This window comes from Platichthys flesus, chromosome 11, assembly GCF_949316205.1.
Source record: "Platichthys flesus chromosome 11, fPlaFle2.1, whole genome shotgun sequence".
Lineage (NCBI taxonomy): Eukaryota > Metazoa > Chordata > Actinopteri > Pleuronectiformes > Pleuronectidae > Platichthys > Platichthys flesus.
In genome coordinates, this window is record NC_084955.1 from 26,083,496 (window position 1) to 26,100,882 (window position 17,387).

The 17,387-nt window shown below is 47.3% G+C and overlaps 1 protein-coding gene across 5 annotated transcripts in view; it reads right to left on the reverse strand.

The window, feature by feature from the left end:
- atp2c1 (ATPase secretory pathway Ca2+ transporting 1) overlaps positions 1-17,387 on the reverse strand; it is a 24,538-nt gene continuing 7,151 nt past the window's right edge. For 3 of the 5 annotated variants that reach the window (XM_062398381.1, XM_062398380.1, XM_062398383.1), the window contains 25 exons: positions 14,422-14,526; positions 13,652-13,768; positions 12,596-12,685; positions 12,076-12,111; positions 11,854-11,915; positions 11,316-11,424; positions 10,142-10,297; positions 9,800-9,868; positions 8,833-8,908; positions 8,677-8,743; positions 7,674-7,798; positions 7,432-7,529; positions 6,995-7,090; positions 6,802-6,891; positions 5,409-5,513; positions 5,055-5,211; positions 4,798-4,968; positions 4,327-4,424; positions 4,043-4,093; positions 3,803-3,969; positions 3,480-3,548; positions 2,138-2,534; positions 1,951-2,046; positions 1,725-1,866; positions 1-1,585 (listed from right to left, as the gene is read on the reverse strand). In XM_062398381.1, the coding sequence (XP_062254365.1) occupies positions 1,464-1,585; positions 1,725-1,866; positions 1,951-2,046; positions 2,138-2,534; positions 3,480-3,548; positions 3,803-3,969; positions 4,043-4,093; positions 4,327-4,424; positions 4,798-4,968; positions 5,055-5,211; positions 5,409-5,513; positions 6,802-6,891; positions 6,995-7,090; positions 7,432-7,529; positions 7,674-7,798; positions 8,677-8,743; positions 8,833-8,908; positions 9,800-9,868; positions 10,142-10,297; positions 11,316-11,424; positions 11,854-11,915; positions 12,076-12,111; positions 12,596-12,685; positions 13,652-13,768; positions 14,422-14,490 (2,835 nt within the window). In that variant the 5' untranslated portion in view covers positions 14,491-14,526 and the 3' untranslated portion in view covers positions 1-1,463. Of the gene's footprint in view, positions 1,586-1,724; positions 1,867-1,950; positions 2,047-2,137; positions 2,535-3,479; positions 3,549-3,802; positions 3,970-4,042; positions 4,094-4,326; positions 4,425-4,797; positions 4,969-5,054; positions 5,212-5,408; positions 5,514-6,801; positions 6,892-6,994; positions 7,091-7,431; positions 7,530-7,673; positions 7,799-8,676; positions 8,744-8,832; positions 8,909-9,799; positions 9,869-10,141; positions 10,298-11,315; positions 11,425-11,853; positions 11,916-12,075; positions 12,112-12,595; positions 12,686-13,651; positions 13,769-14,421; positions 14,527-16,634; positions 16,658-17,387 lie in introns of those variants that run through there. The other 2 variants (XM_062398384.1, XM_062398382.1) reach the window with 2 other exon arrangements.

Sequence of the window (17,387 nt, forward strand, 5' to 3'; positions counted from 1 at the left end):
TCACGTTGTAAAAAAACTCTTTAATATCTCTGCCAACATATAATCTCATTAATTTACTGACATGAGAAATGAAAACTTGAAAGAAAAATGGACTCTGCTGTTATTTCAGATAAATCATCTTTAATTTCATGTGGAAACCGAGTCGTGAACAATACGACAAAAAGAGGATTTGATGCTGGAAACAGCAGCAGAGTGATTTAAAACAGCCCACATGTGCCTTTTGGAAATAAATTAAATACAAGTATTTTAAAATCAACTTTCAACAGAGAGACAGCAAAGTAAACCACGTTTCCCAGAAAGCACTGCGACTCTCCGACAGTGATCGAAGGTGGAAGAAAATTCTGAATAAAAAAATCAATTTTACCAGAAATGAAAAGTCAAATTATTGTAGCTTAAACCTTCGGGAGAATCTAAAAGTGAATCACGATTGAACAGAGACACCATCAGAGAGTAAAGGGCGTCCACGGAGACAGACGATGAACGACTTCTCTAAGGCACAAGATGAGACGGGACCGAAGACGTCACGTTCACGGAAAACTCAGGTTAGAAAATGAATTTTTCTCCTTCCACCTTCAATCAGCAGCAGAGTTTTGAATTTACCAGTAAACCAGTGGAAGAGGAAGCATGACATTTGAAAGAAAGCAGGAGGTGGAGGTGTAACGTTGCTTTACTCCCCGGAACGAACACGTGTGTTCTGTGAGTTACAGTCACGACAGAATCTGAATGATGATATAAAGCAAACATCAATATTTCATGTCTTAAAATGAGAATAAGGTTCATTAATAATCAATTTGATGTTATTATATTTTTGTTCCCCAAACTTATTAATCACAAATATATTGAAGTTTATAAAGAAAACAAATTAAAATCAGGTTTTAAGAATACATTTTCTTAATTTTTCAAATCTCAGGTGAGAAACGTCTTCACTGTTTCTCTTTAGCACTTTCACTGTGAAGGGAATCGATCATGAAGCGTGAGCATCAAACTGGTTTTGCACCGTCACACCTCCACCCACAGTCCAGACGTGGTCGACGCCTCCTTCTAGACGATCAATTCAAAAGGACAGAACACAAACAGTTGCACACGTCTTTAGTATTTGATTCATCAGAGGGGTTTCTAACGTACGTCCAAAATCAAGAGCCAGTTCCCGGCGGGAGGATGTGGGCGGTGGTCCGTGGCCTTTGACCTTGACAGGGATCTACAGCGAGGGGCCGTGGTAATAAATACACTGAGCACAGAGTCAGGACACCGGCAGCCATCTTGTCCTCCCACCTTTAATTCAAGTTTTCCATCTGACCTCAGTCCGTCTCCTCGGGTCCCAGACCAGAGTCCCAGGGTCTCACAGGAGGGTCCCACAAGTCCTTTCAGTCTGAACGAGTCAGTGAGATCCTAAAACCCGCCTCCTCTTCGTCCTCCAGACATCAGAGTCACACGGCCCGACTGCAGTGAGGGGGGGGGGGGGGTCATACCTCGTGGAAACAGTCAGTGGGGGGGCTCCTCTGAACGCCCCTCCACCTCTCCAGCTTCTTAATGGCCTCTGACACGACGCACACCGACGAGGTGAGACTCACCAGGAACAGCAGGTCTGCAAGATACACAAACTGCTGAGTCACACTGTAACAAACTGCTGAGTCACACTGTAACAAACTGCTGAGTCACACTGTAACATGCTAACGTGGTGACATGCTAACTGGTGGAATGCTCCTCTAAGGTGAAGCTCTTACCAAAGAAGCTGAGGCTCTCGGTCTGGAAGACGTTCTGCAGCGGAGGGAAGTAGATGACCAGCAGCTGCCCCATGATGGACGCCAGCACGGCGTAGCAGAAGGTCCTGTTGCTGCACAGACCCATCTCATGGACCATACGAGTCTGAGGATCACACACACGATCACACGTCACTCACTCGTATCATCATCTCACACACCAAGCAAGGAACATGAGCTAAGGTCTCACCTGTGAGCGCGAGCTCAGAGCGTTGAACATGTCGAAGAAGACGAAGCAGGTGAAGGTCATGGTTGTGTCTCGAGGAGTGATCACGTTGTCCTGCAACTGAAGAGCGAAGAGATAAGTAGAATTTGAATCAATCTTGAGAAGAACAAGAAGGAGCAGAAGAACAAAAAGAAGAAGAAGAAGAAGTCACCTCTCTCCAGAAGACGAACAGTGTCCCACAGACGATGATGAACGCAGACACCAGGACTTTGACGATCAGACCTCGGTCGATGATGCTGTCTCGAACGTTACGAGGAGGTTTTCTGATCACCTCCGGGTCGACAGGCTCCACCCCCAAACTGAGGAGACACACCCACAGTTTGTAACAACCTGAAAAGTTTGGACGTGTAGGACCTCCTGCAATCAGCCTAAGAAAGATTAATCTACAAACTGCATGTCTGTGCACTACAGTTCCCATGATGCTCCTGTACCTCTGAGCAGGAGGTCCGTCCATGATGATGTTGATCCACAGGATCTGCATCGCGTTCAGAGGGTTGGGGAAGTTCATCAGTGTCGCCAGAGAGATGAGCGTCAGAGCAGCAATGCTCCTGGAGACAAGCGACAGGGCAGGAACAAGATCAGAGAGAACAACTTCAGGAGAACATGAGAAGAACATGAGGAAAACGTGAGGACATCAGGAGAGCATGGGGAGAACATGAGAAGAACATCGGGAGAGCATGGGGTGAACATGAGGGGGAACATGAGGAGAACATGGGGAGAGCATGGGGAGAGCATGGGGAGAGCATGGAGAGAACATGGGGAGAACATGGGGAGAACATGGGGAGAACATGGGGAGAACATGGGGAGAACATGGGGAGAACATGGGGAGAACATGAGAAGAACATGAGAAGAACATGAGAACGTGAGGAGAACGTGAGGAGAATGTGAGGAGAATGTGAGGACATCAGGAGAGCATGGGGAGAACATGAGAAGAGCATCAGGAGAGCATGGGGAGAACATGGGGAGAACATGAAGAGAACATGGGGAGAGCATGGGGAGAGCATGGGGAGAGCATGGAGAGAACATGGGGAGAACATGGGGAGAACATGGGGAGAACATGGGGAGAACATGGGGAGAACATGAGAAGAACATGAGAAGAACATGAGAAGAACATGAGAAGAACATGAGAACGTGAGGAGAACGTGAGGAGAATGTGAGGACATCAGGAGAGCATGGGGAGAACATGAGAAGAGCATCAGGAGAGCATTGGGAGAACATCGGGAGAGCATGGGGAGAACATGGGGAGAACATGGGGAGAACATGGGGAGAACATGGGGAGAACATGAGAAGAACATGAGAAGAACATGAGAAGAACATGAGAAGAACATGAGAACGTGAGGAGAACGTGAGGAGAATGTGAGGACATCAGGAGAGCATGGGGAGAACATGAGAAGAGCATCAGGAGAGCATTGGGAGAACATCGGGAGAGCATGGGGAGAACATGGGGAGAACATGGGGAGAACATGGGGAGAACAGAGACGACCTTGACTCACGTGCTCAGCTGAAAACGGACAAAGTTTTTGATGTTGTTATAAATTCCTTTTCCTTCCTCGATGGCCGACCTGGAAAAGAAAAGAAACTTGAATTTCAAACTAAAATCAATGATTTTTTCAAGCTCGTTAGCGTCAAGTGAAGATTCTCTCGTTAGCGTCTCAGAACTCAAACAAACAGATCAGCTTCACATCCATTGAAGCTTCCTGTGGATTGGCTGATAAAAGCTGATCTGAGATCTGTGGGTCGGAGCCACCGACCAGAGGGACAGAGCAGGGTCTGATCCAGAGTCAGATCCAGACAGGAACGTCCTGGTTTGACTCACATGATGGTCTGGAAGTCGTCGTCCACCAGGATCATATCGGCCGCCTCCTTGCACACGTCGGTTCCCGTCTGGCCCATCGCGATGCCGATGTCGGCCGCCTTCAGAGCCACGGCGTCGTTCACGCCGTCGCCCGTCATGGCCACCACGGCGCCGAGGTTCTGGAGTGACTGCAGAGAGGCGGGGCTTGAACCTCGTCTAAAACAGACTTCAAATCTGAAGTGTGTGGTTCGTGGTTCTCACCTTGACGATCTTCAGCTTGTGTCTCGGACTGGCTCGATAAAACACAGCGATCTGCAGAGAGCACACACACAGACACACACACACAGACACACACACACAGACACAGACACACACACAAATGATGGACACAAATAACTACAATTACCTGCAGATTCCATGTACATATTTCTAAATATGAACACATTCACAGTAACATGAGGTCACGGTCACTTTGACCTTTGACAGTCTGTGTGTGTGTGTGTGTGTGTGTGTGTGTGTGTGTGTGTGTGTGTGTGGTCTCTCACTCTGGGCACGATGTGTGAAAGCTGCTGCAGGTCCAGATGATCGACTTCTTCTCCAGACAGACTCTGGGAACCTTTAGAGAAAAGACCGAGACGACTCGCTGCCGACAATCAGAGAAAAGAGAATTTAAATCATAAAGAGTTCATCGAATATTGATTCTTAAAAATCCAAAATGTATCTGGAGGTTGTTAATGTTGTGTTAAGTTGTTAACTGGTACAAAGTCTCGTATCTGCTTTGAATAAGGAGACGATTTGTTTAAGATTGAGATATTAGGACGATTATTATGATGACGAGGAGTTAAATGACCGATGCTGGAGTCAGCCAGCAGGGGGCGATCCTGAGGATTTCCATCTTTATATAAAGTGATTCACATTCAAACATGTTTTAATGAAGATTAAATAGTCTTAGTATATTTTTCATCTGTTCTACATCCTGCTGACGGAACACATTGAGTGTCTCCAGGCTCTCGGACCTATGGACACGGCCGTCTCCTGTGAGTCTCCAGTGATCATCTTGATGGCCACACCGGAGCTGATGAGCGTGGCCACGGCCTCTTTGACCCCTGACCTCGGAGGGTCGATGATGCCCACCAGACCCAGGAAGGTCAGGTTCCCCATCTCTGCACCGGACGCAAACGCCAGCACTGCCGGAGGGAGGAGGGAGACGCAATGAGCCGGTTTAATGGCGTTAACGTTTGGGAGCTGAGGTCCTGCTGTCGGCTCTTCTCACCTCGCAGGCTGGCCGAGCCCATGTAGCTGATCTGCTGCTGGTACAGCTCCCTCTGCTGGTGGGTGAGGGGAAGGCTGGTTCCTCTGCTGCTGTAGGAGCTGCAGAATCGAATCACCTGCTCGTACGCCCCCTTCACCAAGTAGACTCCAGGCCTGTCCTGAGGGGCGAGGGAGGAGGGAGGGAACTCCTTGATTTAAAATACATATAAAATACATATTTCTGTGTATTTAACAACAGATCTTAACTCTTCATATGGATTTTTGTTTATTGAATTCTTCTTCCTCCTCAATAACATTGCAGCTGGTCAACATTACAAAATCTAATCAATAACAATAAATTGTCTGGGGGACAGACCTGCTGGCTGCGGGGGACACAGCGGACAGCCATCCACTTCTGCTCCGAGGTGAAGGGATGCTCCTCCAGGCGGACGTACTCCTTCTGCAAGCTCTCCAGCCCCATCTGGAAGACACAACAGCTGGATCAGACACACAACAGCTGGATCAGACACACAACAGCTGGATCAGAGACACAACAGCTGGATCAGAGACACAACAGCTGGATCAGAGACACAACAGCTGGATCAGACACACAACAGCTGGATCAGACACACAACAGCTGGATCAGACACACAACAGCTGGATCAGACACACAACAGCTGGATCAGACACACAACAGCTGGATCAGAGACACAACAGCTGGATCAAACACACAACAGCTGGATCAAACACACAACAGCTGGATCAACAGCTGGATCAGAGACACAACAGCTGGATCAGAGACACAACAGCTGGATCAGAGACACAACAGCTGGATCAGAGACACAACAGCTGGATCAGAGACACAACAGCTGGATCAAACACACAACAGCTGGATCAAACACACAACAGCTGGATCAACAGCTGGATCAGACACAACAGCTGGATCAGAGACACAACAGCTGGATCAGAGACACAACAGCTGGATCAGAGACAACAGCTGGATCAGAGACAACAGCTGGATCAGAGACAACAGCTGGATCAGACACACAACAGCTGGATCAGAGACACAACAGCTGGATCAGAGACACAACAGCTGGATCAGACACACAACAGCTGGATCAAACACACAACAGCTGGATCAAACACACAACAGCTGGATCAGAGACACAACAGCTGGATCAGAGACACAACAGCTGGATCAAACACACAACAGCTGGATCAAACACACAACAGCTGGATCAACAGCTGGATCAGACACAACAGCTGGATCAGAGACACAACAGCTGGATCAGAGACACAACAGCTGGATCAGAGACACAACAGCTGGATCAAACACACAACAGCTGGATCAAACACACAACAGCTGGATCAACAGCTGGATCAGACACAACAGCTGGATCAGAGACACAACAGCTGGATCAGAGACACAACAGCTGGATCAGAGACACAACAGCTGGATCAAACACACAACAGCTGGATCAACAGCTGGATCAGACACAACAGCTGGATCAGAGACACAACAGCTGGATCAGAGACACAACAGCTGTATCAGAGACAACAGCTGGATCAGAGACAACAGCTGGATCAGAGTCTCTTTTCTGACGTGTGCTGCCCAGATGTGTCGCTCTGTCCCAGCAGACATGTAACCGTGGTTCGGAGCTCAGAAGATCCAAACTTGTCTCAGGATGAAGAAGAGCAAAGACGGAGAAGAAGGATGTTCTAAAGGAGAGAGCTCCAGAGACACTTGCAGTCACATGGTTTGTCTTTACCTTCATGGCGAGGGCGATGAGCGCTCCCTCAGTCGGCCGTCCCAGCAGAGTGTGATTCCTGATCACGGAGTCGTTGCACACACAGCCGACCTGTCGTCACAAACCAGTCACCATTGAGTCTCATCTACTGCAACAGCTGGATCTCTTAGTAACTAAATGTCTTCTGCAGATATTTCTCCTTCAGTGAACTCACCTCCACGATCTTACTTATGGACGGGCAGGAGAAGCCGTGGATGATCTCTCCGTCCACAATCACTTCTCCTTCTCTGTTGTAGCCGACGCCCGTCACCTGCAAGACAACGTTACGGGTAAAAACTGAACCGACAGAACTTTTGTGATCAGGAAAAGTTTGGTCTGATCGTCACTGAAAGGACGAACAGACAGAACATCTAAACACCGTCCAGCAGCTTTGGATCTTCTGACCGATGAACCGAACCAATCAGAGACAGCAGACAAACTAAAAGGTTTTAATTTTAAAGTTCCGACTCGTTGTCTCTTCACGTTCTGGACGTCACACTTCAAGCTCCGGTTTAAAACCTCTTCTCAACCACAACCTCTCAACCAGCTGCACGGTCCAAATCTAAACTCGACTGCTTCCTGTGTCACGTGGCCGTGAGGTGAGGTTCTCACCTCGGCGTGGAGCCCGTCTGACGTGTACAGCTGAGTGACGGTCATCTCGTTCTTGGTCAGAGTTCCCGTCTTGTCGGAGCAGATCACGTTGCAGCAGCCTGATGGAGGACGACAACGTGCTGGTCAGACAAACACCTGAAAACTGTCTGAGTCACATGAGTCCTGGTCTGGAGGGTGATGATTCAGCTTTGGGTCCAAACTGAGAACATGTGTGATGTTGTGGATGATTAACTCTTCAGTACCCAGAGTTTCTACGATGGGCAGCTTCTTGATGATGGCCCTTTTCTTCACCATGCGCATCACACCGAGCGCCAGCGTCACCGTCACCACGATGGGCAGACCCTCTGGGATGGCAGCTACCGCCAGACTGAGGGACACAATCCACAAACAGCACGTCACTGAGATGAGACTGCATCTTTACTTCCAGTTTTTAACCTGAGAACATTTAACATAATTCATTTGACTAAACTATCGTCTACAGACTGACCCACTAGTCATGAGCTCCCGTTTAACCCGTTCACTCAGCATCTGATCTAAAGATCCATATTATCTACATCCGTGTTATAAGTTTGCATCTTTAGAACAGTTTATAAAATATTGTTAGTTAGTTCATGAAATGACAGTTTATCATTTCATCCTCTTGTCACTATCTAATCCAATGATTCATTCAAATTATATTATTTGATTTCTTATTTTGCTGCGCTGTTTGAAGAACTTTATAACGAGTTTGAAAATGTATTTGAAAATCAAGATTATTTTCAGGAGGAAATTGTTCTCTGTATTTAGAAAAAAAAAGCTGTGTTAAAGTTAATTATTATTATTTAAAATGTGAACGTCTCCCTCTCTGAAACAGAAGGACCATTTCCTCAAACTTTACTTTATTTACTTGATGTGCCCATTAGAGGCTGGAACCTGTAACTCTGCTTTAAAGATCATAATATTGACGATGATCAGACAAAGGTCCCTTAGTGATAATGTGATTTATGTTCTGATACAGAAGAAAACTTCAGACTCAGAGTTCAATCGTTTTCTAAACTCACAAACAGGAACATGAAGTCAGAGCTGATCAGTTTCACATTTAATCTTTTAGCTTGTCCACAAAGTGTTGTCTCTCTACTGCCCCTGCTGTTCATGTGCATATTGCATCTTGTTATTGACTTCTGAGTGAGCCCAGGGTTCATGCGAGGCAGCCGTCACGAGTCCAAAGTGTAGTTATCATGGCAGCAGTGGTGAAAAGACATGTACCTGACACCGATGGTGAACATGTCGAGGATCCTCTTCCCCTGCAGCCACCCCACCAGCATGATGACCCCTAAACAACACAGCAGCGAGCACATCAGAGACAACGTGGGCACGTGACACGCAGCCGCTGAGGGTGAAGACTGACGAGTGACAACCAACCTATGATGCCAAAGGAATAAAGAGAGAGCTGCTTCCCCAGAAGGTCCATGCTCTTCTGCAGCGGAGTTTTAGGAGCCTGAACAAAAGAAAACAGACGGAGGGTCACATCACGTTTTCATAGACGGACATTTAAACTGTGACAAATTAAAGCCACGAAACAATAAAGAAACATTCACCAAACACAGACTGAGCGTTTCTTCTCAACCTTAAGAACGGAAGTTTGATTTATAAATCAAGGCTCAGGGCAGAAGTTTCACATTCTTCAATTCACGGTTTTCATGTTTTAAACTCAGATCTTTTCCTGTGAATGTCCACCTCTATATTCAAACCATTTAATTTAAACTTGTTCTGTGAATAAAGATCAGAGACACTTCTACAGAAATGAAGATACAATTTCCTAGACACAGGAACATGTGGGAACATCAGGCGAGGGGCGGAGCCTGTAGAGCAGCAGGGGCGGAGCCTGTAGAGCAGCAGGAGGCCAGACATGACGTTTAAACTCTGCTGTGGAAAGATCAGTGTTGTTGTTTACAGCTCATCCACACCGGGTCGGCCCTCATCACCAGAAGATCTGGAATCTCCTCGTGTTTCCAAGTTGACGTCTTCTTCGTGTCCGGCTCCTCTTCTTCATCCTGAGATGTTTGTGTTCTTCCAGTTTCACGTCACGTGTTAGAAACCTCATCAACACGTCCACTCGCTCACTGGGAAGCTTCCACACATGTCCTGTGTGTTCTCACATGGACTCACTCTGACATGTTACACACATGTTACCAGGAGGCTGCAGGAGAAGATCCAGAACATGTCCAGAGACACTGACTCAGACATTAGTTCTCAAAGAGAGAACCTGCAGAGCATGTGAGGAACATGTGAGGAACATGTGAGGAACATGTGAGGAACATGTGAGGAATCTGAGAGCAGCTCAGTGTGCAGCAGACATGAGAAGTGAAGCAGCTTGTTGACACGTTACCTCTTCTGCTTGCATCATCTTGAAAACTTCCCCAAACTCTGAGCTCTCCCCGGTTCCTATGACGATGCCCTGAGGAGGAGATGACAGCTCTGAACAAAGATCAAAGACATGAAGATCGATGGTTTGCTTTTCTAATTAATAACTGAGGGTTACAGTACGTGTATGTTGGTGTGAGTTCTTATCAACATTTAGCAACTTTGTGTTTTAGAATGTTATAATCAATTTGTTTGTACGTTGATGCATCAGATTAAAAAAATGCTTCTATCTTCAGAGAAACGTGAGTGTGTGTGTGTGTGTGTGTGTGTGTGTGTGTGTCTGTGTGTGTACGTGCGGTGTTGGTACCTTGGCTTTGCCACATCGCACCAGCGTCCCCATGAAGGCGACGTTGCTGCGGGAGGCGATGTCTCCATTGGTGGCTGGCAGCTGGTGGGAGGTGGATTTGGAGCAGGGGCTGGTCTCGCCCGTCAGACTGGACTCGTCCACAGACAGGTCGCTCGCCTGCGGAGCACAAACACAGAGGAGGCACTGAACACGGATCAATAGATAGAGCACCCGGGGCAGAAAGCTTTCGTTTCTAAATCCTTAAGATGTCCTCTGATCTGATGACGGGTTTTAAAGTCCCCAGGGGGAATAAAGAGAGGACAGAAATAAAACCTCAACGCCTTGAAAGAAAGTAAAATGCAGTCATGTTTTCAGTATGATGTCTCTAACTGACAGGAAGAGGTTTTTCCTATAATCATTCGATGACTTTGAAAACTTCCCACAATGCAAAGCACACGTGGCTACAGGAAGCGTTTGGCTCAGACGGGATCACGTTCCCACCACAAACTGCTCCTCAGCTGGTCTGAGACCAGTCTCACACCTCGTCCTCGGTGCAGGTTTCAGTTCACACCCGAGTGAAATCCCATCTATCATGTCACGAGTCAGGCTTCAGAGTTTAAAAACTGAATACTTATAATTATGTGGAACAATTAACTGTACAAACGGATCAGGGGACAAATTGTCTGTTTATGTTTGACTAAGCAACAGAGACTGTTTCCAGGAAACCAAAACATTTCTCCTTTCTAGGAAATTATCTGTATGATGTAAAATAAAGAACAATACTGGGGCTGTACTGGGAAACCTCCAGGTGACTGGGTGTGTGTTCTGAACAGGATGTACGGTATAAATGAAAGTCATAAAAAGAAAACAAGCAGAACAAGTCCTAACAAAGACTTCTGTAGTAAGGTCCCTGGTGGCCGTGAGGACTCGTCTGTGTCGTCCTGCTACAGAACAACATGGAGGAGGGGGGGGGGGGGGGGGGGGGGCTGATTGTCTGTTCATTCTGTGCAGACCCCACCTGAGCGGGATGCAGTGACTACAAATCCAGTGGTCTCATCACCACTACATGTGCCCTCAGTCCATCCTGAGCTCAGAGACAGGAAAATCAGGCTAAAAATCAAGTTGTGTGACCAAGGCTTTTAATGTGTGTGTGTGTGTTTTGTTTGTCTGTGTGTGTGTGTGTGTGTGTGTGTACCTCAAAGAGGCGGAGGTCTGCTGGGACCCTCTCTCCCACCGACAGACACACGGTGTCTCCAGGAACCAGCTCTCTGGCCAGCAGCTGCTCCAGGTTCCCATCCCTGATACTGAGGGAGGGAGGGAGGGAGGGAGGGAGGGAGGGGGAGAGAGAGAGAAAGAGAAAGAGAGAGAGAGAGAGAGAGAAACAGAGAGAGGGAGAGAGAGAGAGACAGATATCAGCAAATATTCACACTAAACAAGTTCAGACTCAGTAAGTGTAATAACAGTAACATTGCAGCAGGCTGCTTAATTACAGGAAATACTATAACTAATGAAAGTTCATAGAATAGATGTGTGTGTGTACCAGTGTGTGTACCAGTGTGTGTACCAGCGTGTGTACCAGCGTGTGTACCAGCGTGTGGCTGTACCCTAACACAAGTTTTCAAACTGAAACGAGTTCAGCAGTGTTTGCACAAGTGTCTGATTTAGAGTCTGAGAGCTGGTCCAGACGTGAGGAGCTTGAACTCTGCATTAACACCAAGTTTCTCTGGACTCACCAGTGACATCCTGGAGGAACCAGCTTCCCGAGCTCCTCTAGAGATTTCTCTGAGCGATACTCCTTCACACAAAGAAATATTAACATGATGCAGCACAAGTTCACAAATATATACATGGAGAAGATACTATATAGATGGAGAAAATAATATACACACACACACACAGACACGCACACTGTAAACCTTCCTTAGAGGCTGAAAACAGGGAGGCAGCAGACTCACCTGGACAAAGGCAACTGTCACGACTATGATGATGGCCTGTAAATAAAACACAGCTGGATGAATGCTCTGACACCTGTGTACAGTATCAAAGTGTAAAAACTCATAAGAATCCTTCCTCAGTGAAGGATCCACCTGGAACAGGACTTTTTATTGTCACGTTTCCTTCTTCCTTCTCACGTCTGTAACTATGTTGATTTTGCATTTGGACATCGTAGCTTCACAGCAAGGTGGGACTAAGATAAGTTTCTTGTTCTGTTTAACACTTTACAACCTGCAGGACGTTTGGATATTATTTATTTTCTCCTATCATCATCTTTAGTTTTCTCATCCTGAACATCATCAAAGTAATTAGTCCCAAAATGATCCAAAAGACCACGTTGTCTAAAAGCATCTCATTTTCAAAACGTGCAGATCATCCCCAGCAGAGTCTCCATCTTCACTGGTGACGCTCCCATAAAATGTTCATGTGCACACATCTGCAAACTGAAACAAAGACAGGAGACATGAAGGAGCGACTCACCACAGTGATGCTGATGGCGTCGTCAAACTGGTGCATGAGAACGCTGATGACGGCCGACGCCAGCAGCAGCAGAATGAGAGGGTCTTTGAACTGCAGATAGACAGTGAGAGGTTAGGATGCTGCGGGGGGGCGGCTCCACAGTGACATCACTTGTTGTCAGGGTGAAGGTCAGATGAAGGTCAGGTTCATTTGACCCTCAGGATCCTTGTTCACGTGTTTTCTTTGATGCACTGATGAGCTCACGCCATTCGTCCAAAGTGAAGATTGAAGGGGCGGAGCTCCCTGACTCAAGTGACGGGAGACGCGTCTTTGTTCAGGGACAATGATTCAATGATTCAGTGATTCCTTGTCTCATGAATGTCGACTCATGTTATGTCTGCATTCAGATCATCTCTGATTGTTATGTAAGTGTATGTGGGACGATCTGTTACTGCTGCACGACACAAACATGTAATAAACTCATAAATATTACATTTAGAAAAGCATGAAGTGAGAGCATCGTGTTCATCGTGTACGACACACACTGTGGATCAGTTCATTAACTGGATGTGAAAGTGCTTTCTGTGTAAAACTCAGTTTGTTGTGTAACTTTCAGTGGTGAAGACATTTTCAGATCCTTCACATAAATAAAGATACCACACAAAACCAAAATCTAACTAAGGCTGCTCTCAGGAATTGTGTGTAGGAATGTGAGAACACAAATGTGTGAGTCAGTTGCCCTGGACAGTTTCCTGTTTTCATGTCAGCAAACAAAGACTCAGGCTCCGGTAACCATCGGAACGAGGCAGCAACAAACCAGCAGCTCTAGAGTTCTGGGAAGTAAAATGCTAACGGATCTGGGTCTGTGGGCAGAGAGATAATGTCTGTTTGTGCTTAAACAGAAATGATCTATTTAACAAAGAGCTCTGTCTTCGTACCCTTCCTATCATTGAGTTGTCAAACACTCTGAAGCTCTCAGTGGCAAGCACATGCAGGTTGTTGGTTCTCTGTTGCTGAACCACAGACTGAAGATCTGAAGAAGAACCTCTCTGGGTCTACGCCTGATAGCGCCCCTACCTGTAAGATGTACTTCTTCCATAGTGGCTCCTCTTCACCGATGTCGAACTCGTTCCAGCCATGGTACGCCCTCCTGCGGTTCACCTCCTCCCGGGTCAGACCCGACTGCAGGTCGGCCTGGACGGATTGGGAAGAAGTGGTTCATATTTTGTACGTGTCCATACTACAGATCATTTACTGGTGGAGAATACAACATGGATAATAGAGATCACATGATTCCATCAGTAACAGTTCCACCTCCTCACCGCTCCAAGAAGAGAAATCACTGCTTCTTCCCCGTCGCTGTGTTTCGTTAGAGTGAAGCTGGACTGAGATCAGCTCAAAACACTCTGAAGTTATCAACAACCAGAGTTTATCTCCAGTATTCAGCAGGAAACTTGGAAACATGAGGAATTCTGAACAGTTTGGTGGATTTGTTCCAGCTGCAGCTCTTCAGGTTCAGGAAGCAGAGGATCATGGGTAATATCCAGCGTTGAGCTGTGTTTCACTTCAGTGGGACGACTCAGTCGGAGTCAACACATTGATTCATTGGTTCTTTCTACACATGGAAACCACTTCACAGACCAACAGTCAATCCCCACATGAGGCTGCAGGGGGCGCTGTTGCTCAATACCTGTTTTATAACAAATATCGATATAGCCAGTGAGAGCGGCCTGACAGTAACATGAGCTGAGTCAACGTAGAGGATGTGTGCGAGACTGTGTGTGTTGTCGTTGTGTCTTTAATGAAAGTGAATAAATTGTCTGTTAACTTGAGAGTAGTTTGTGTACCTGCAGGACACACACGACTTCGTTGACCGGGAGTTCACTGGCCTTTTTGGAGGTTAGTACCGGGACCATGTTCTCATCTTCACTGGAGGGTCGTCTCTCGGAAAGCTGCAACACACAGAGAAATAACTGTATTAAACCAGACAGGAGGAAACCAGCTCAGAGTCTCTTTGGGGGAGGTCAGCGGAGCCGCTAGTCTGGAAATAATCTGAGCTCTGTCAGCTGACCAGCGTCTCCCACTCGTCCACAGCAGAGACTCACAACCTCAGTGTGACGCTGCTCTGCTGCCTGGAGCTCAACCACTGGTTCTGATGCTGTCGATGATTTCAAACTCAGACGTTGAGTTAATCTTTTAATGAACTTGCTGTTGTTATGTTCCACCAGAGATCTGCTGATGAGCCAGAGCCAAAACTCACAGGACTCACACTGTGCTCGTCTGTCAGAACCACAGACAAATAAACAACAACTCCCCTGTACACACACACACACATGTGGAGATTAACAATCATTTAGGTTTGTGGCTGTTCCAAAGAAAACTGCTCTCAACAGCCTCACTGACTTCAGACCAGTGGCTCTGTGATGAAGAGGCTGGTCCTCAGACGCTTCTGAGGACCAGCCTCTGGACGTCATCAACACAGCTCTCCGTACTGCAGCGGCTCACCTGGGACACCAGGGGGCATACGTGAGGAGGTGGTTCAACTCGGGGCTCAGGACCAGATCCTGCCCAGCAGAATGGAGACAGCCTGGGGACCGTTAGGACACGGGGCTGCAAGCTGAGCCCTCTCCTCCACTCACTCTACACACCAACCCACAGCACCAAGGCAATCCTCAGGATGGCAGATGACACCACTGTGGCAGCCTGGGTGGACTGACTGGCGACAGTGGTGAGACTGTCTGCAGGGACGAAGTCTGCAAACGGTCCAGAGGAGGAGGAAGCAGGGTTTAAAGACAGCAGGAAACAAAAGGAGGACGAGTTCAGCTCCGTCAAAATAAGAGGAAAGACCCACCGGGTTTAGAAAGAGAAGGACACCTACTTATACCTCCGCTCACCATGAAGAGAAGACTGTCAGCTCATTGTTCATGTCATGGAGACGATCTATTTGAAAACTGTCTACATTCACTTTACTACAGCAGCTTTTCTAAGTGAGCGTGTGTCTGTGTGTGTGTGTGTGCATGTGAGTGCGTGTGTTGATTCATGGTTTCGTTAGCCGAGAATCTTTTTCTATGGTAAAAACTTTGTGGATCTTCCGACAGTCGGGGGCCCGTCCTGACCTCTCTGGAGCCGGTCACTAAATTCTGCTCCTTCAGACATTTTACTACTGGGATCCAGAACATGTCCAGAGCAGCAGCCTCAGACAGTTCAGTTTTCACAAACAGAAGCTCCAGAAGATTTCAGGTAAATGTCAGTTCCTGTCTGGAGTCTGGCTTCAGGTGTGACTTAGTGCGACTGTGTGAATGTGAACAAGACGCTCCACCGCTCTCAGAACTGCAGAGCTCATCTCTTCACAGAGTGCGGAGGACTGGATTCTACAGAGCAGTAGCAGAGGAGGAACCGTGTGACCACAGGGACGTCTACAGTACCACGGTTCACTTTGTCTGCTCAGCAGTGGGAGACGACCCGTCCGGCCCAGCGGGGAATGAATCTCAGCTATTTCTCATCTACTGACAATATTTTCACAGCCTCAGTTTGAAGAAGAAAAAAAAATGAAACCTCGTCTTCCTCGTCTTCTATTCACCAGGTTTCTCAGAAACACAACTTGACTGCAGGTGTTAGTTTTCACACCTTAAACATCGAGCACACCTACCGAACACTAGAGACCAGTTTCAAAGTAAAAACAGCCAAATGCAGCAGAACCAGAGCAGGAAACTGGTTCAGGAGGACAAACATCATTCTTCACTTCAGCCACAAGAACAAAATCGGTTCATTGTTCTGATTTAGAGACTGAAAACAGAGAAGATGCACAAACAACCACACAGCTGCTGCAGCTCCTCACCTCCACAGGTTAGAAACCTCTTTCAGGACGCGGTGCCAGTAGCAATATGTTCAAGTCATAAATATACATACAACACAACCTGCTCCGTGCATCAGTATTAATAATGAGGACAAAGATGGATTTCAGGGGAAACACCAACATAATGGCAGATAAATGATGATGGTGACTTTTCTGGAAGAGTTTACGTTTTACAGGACTTTATAAATCACCACAGACACTGACCTCCTCAGATCCACCACAGACACCGCGATGTCCTCAGATCCACCACAGACACCATGACCTCCTCAGATCCACCACAGACACCGCGATGTCCTCAGATCCACCACAGACACAGTGATGTCCTCAGATCCACCACAGACACAGTGATGTCCTCAGATCCACCACAGACACCGTGACCTCCTCAGATCCACCACAGACACGTGACGTCTTCAGATCCACCACAGACACAGTGATGTCCTCAGATCCACCACAGACACAGTGATGTCCTCAGATCCACCACAGACACAGTGACGTCTTCAGATCCACCACAGACACAGTGATGTCCTCAGATCCACCACAGACACCGTGACCTCCTCAGATCCACCACAGACACGTGACGTCTTCAGATCCACCACAGACACAGTGATGTCCTCAGATCCACCACAGACACAGTGATGTCTTCAGATCCACCACAGACACAGTGATGTCCTCAGATCCACCACAGACACAGTGATGTCTTCAGATCCACCACAGACAGTGACGTCTTCAGATCCACTACAGACACTGTGACCTCCTCAGATCCACCACAGACACCGTGAAGTCTTCAGATCCACCACAGACACCGTGACCTCCTCAGATCCACCACAGACACGTGACGTCTTCAGATCCACCACAGACACTGTGACTTCATCAGATCCACCACAGACACCGTGACGTCTTCAGATCCACCACAGACACTGTGCCAAGGTCAGTTAGCATGAACCAGGACTCAGGCAC